This window comes from Nematolebias whitei, chromosome 19 (assembly GCF_014905685.2).
Source record: "Nematolebias whitei isolate Nwh7 chromosome 19, NemWhi1, whole genome shotgun sequence".
NCBI classification, from domain to species: Eukaryota; Metazoa; Chordata; class Actinopteri; order Cyprinodontiformes; family Rivulidae; genus Nematolebias; species Nematolebias whitei.
In genome coordinates this window covers 2,020,679-2,022,596 of record NC_056516.1, presented here as the reverse complement: position 1 = coordinate 2,022,596, position 1,918 = coordinate 2,020,679, and the positions used below count along the sequence as shown (strand labels likewise).

The window sequence follows — 1,918 nt, the reverse complement described above, 5'->3', positions numbered from 1 at the left end:
TATATATATATATATATATATATATATATATATATACTGTATATGTTGCTGTTTTAGAACAGTTTTGAGATGGTCGTTTGATCCCATATGGTCAAATGGTTTTCTACATGTGGAGAATGTCATAAATGTATGTTTTGTTTTTTTTCCTGTAAGGGAATTAAACCTAACACCAAAACCTTTGTGGAGATGCTACTGTGATTTGTTTTAGTTCACCTTCATCCCTGGTAGCCCAGCCAATCCTCGAGGTCCAGCAGGACAGGCAGCGGGACACTGTGGGCATGCACACAGTCAGATACACAACAAGCATGTTTGCTGCACAGGCTCTTTGCTATTCACCACTCCCATTGGCATGCATTCAAGAAACATTTGGCAGACAGTAGAAGACTCACAGCTTCCCCACTCCCCTCACTGTTGGCACCGGGTGGTCCCTAAAACACAGCACATGGACATCTAAAACAACGGGTTTAGATGTCCTCAGAAGTACCCCACACCCCAAAAACCTTCTGTTTTAATGAATGTGTAATTAGAAAACACCACACGCATCATCACCCCACAGGGATTTTGTAGATCAGGAATGATCGTAGTATGTTCAGGCAGAGACAGGAAGTATAAAAGAGTTGTGGTTTCAGATGCAGAACAGAAAGTTGTCCATTTTGTCAACTTTGGCATGATCAGAGTCAGAGTCAGAGTCAGAGTTTCTTTATTGTCATTCGCACCTCATGTGGTACATGTGGTGGAGCGAAATTATGTACACACGGTCCCACTACACTCCTACTACTACTAGGTCTACACAAGGATGCAGTGAACATTGTGGAAATAGCACACCTGCCACAGACTCTTGTCCGTGGATTGTTAAAGTCTGCTTCTGATACAGGTGGAAGCCACATTAAAGTTAATGGGATAAAAAAAAATAATTTGAGCACAAACTGATGTTTGAGCTCTTTGTATTACAAATATCATTTTGTTACAAAAATTTCATGCACAAAAAATAAATAAATAAATAAATAAAATGGACAGGATAGCTTCCAAACTAGTCTCCGCAGTTGTAATTAAAAAAATGATCATTTGCTTTTTATTTTTGGTTAAAGTTTCTAGGATCCACTGCAGAGGCACCAAAGAGCTGCATGTGGTACCAGAGCCACCTCTTGCAGACCGCTGGCGTAACTTTACAAGAAGCTTTTGATGAAATGAGAAGATTTGGAGGCACAGTTATCTCATTTTAACAGCATCAGCCAAAGTTGACAGTCAGGAGCAGGAGCTACTGCATTCAGGCACACAATAAAATATTTAAAGCCAACCACTAAATGTGTGGTGCTTCACTATGTAAATATAAGACAGGATAATAAACCAATAATGGGGTTGAGCTGATTCTTACCACAGGCCCTGGTGGACCAGGTGGACCAGGAGGTCCTGAAACACCAGGACCTCCTTTGGGTCCAGGTGGACCCTGCAGTTACACACAGAAGAAGAACATTATTAACAAATTAGTTGTTTAAATAGGAAAACACATGATTTGAAGAAAAGCTGATTATTGATTGCTTGGGTTTGTGTGTTTATTTGTTTGTCTGTTATTAAAATATATCAGAATAACATCTTGAAGAAAGTAATCAGTGGACATAACACCTTTGGAGAAACTGCCCTAAAATTTGGTGTGGTGGTAGCTGAGACTGATCTCCAACACAACTTCTGAGCACAAACTACACAAGAACAGTTTGAAGAACTTCTGGAGTCAGCTTTGTTTGGCTCATAGCATGTCTCACGTACTACATTCGTTCAACCTTTATTTCTACACGTTAGTCTCATTGAGCGTCCAGGATTTATTTACAAGAGAGACCTGATTTAAACAGAACACAGATGAGGAACAAACAATAGACAATCATATAAAAGCTAAAAAAATTTAAAGTAAAAAAAAATATAT

At 39.1% G+C, this 1,918-nt stretch overlaps 2 protein-coding genes across 2 annotated transcripts in view; both read right to left on the bottom strand.

Annotated features, from left to right (window-relative positions):
* The window catches only part of LOC119425251 (collagen alpha-3(IX) chain), a 29,239-nt gene extending 28,975 nt beyond the window's left edge, over window positions 1–264 (bottom strand). The window contains exon 1 of the mRNA XM_037692776.1: window positions 214–264. Coding sequence (XP_037548704.1) covers window positions 214–219 — 6 coding nt within the window. The 5' untranslated portion in view covers window positions 220–264. The remainder of the gene's footprint in view (window positions 1–213) is intronic.
* Window positions 265–332: 68 nt separating this feature from the next.
* LOC119426016 (collagen alpha-1(I) chain) overlaps window positions 333–1,918 on the bottom strand; it is a 62,062-nt gene continuing 60,476 nt past the window's right edge. Inside the window, exons 7-8 of the mRNA XM_037693578.1 lie at window positions 1,376–1,447; window positions 333–428 (exon numbers count right to left, since the gene is read on the bottom strand). Of these exons, the coding sequence (XP_037549506.1) occupies window positions 333–428; window positions 1,376–1,447 (168 nt within the window). The remainder of the gene's footprint in view (window positions 429–1,375; window positions 1,448–1,918) is intronic.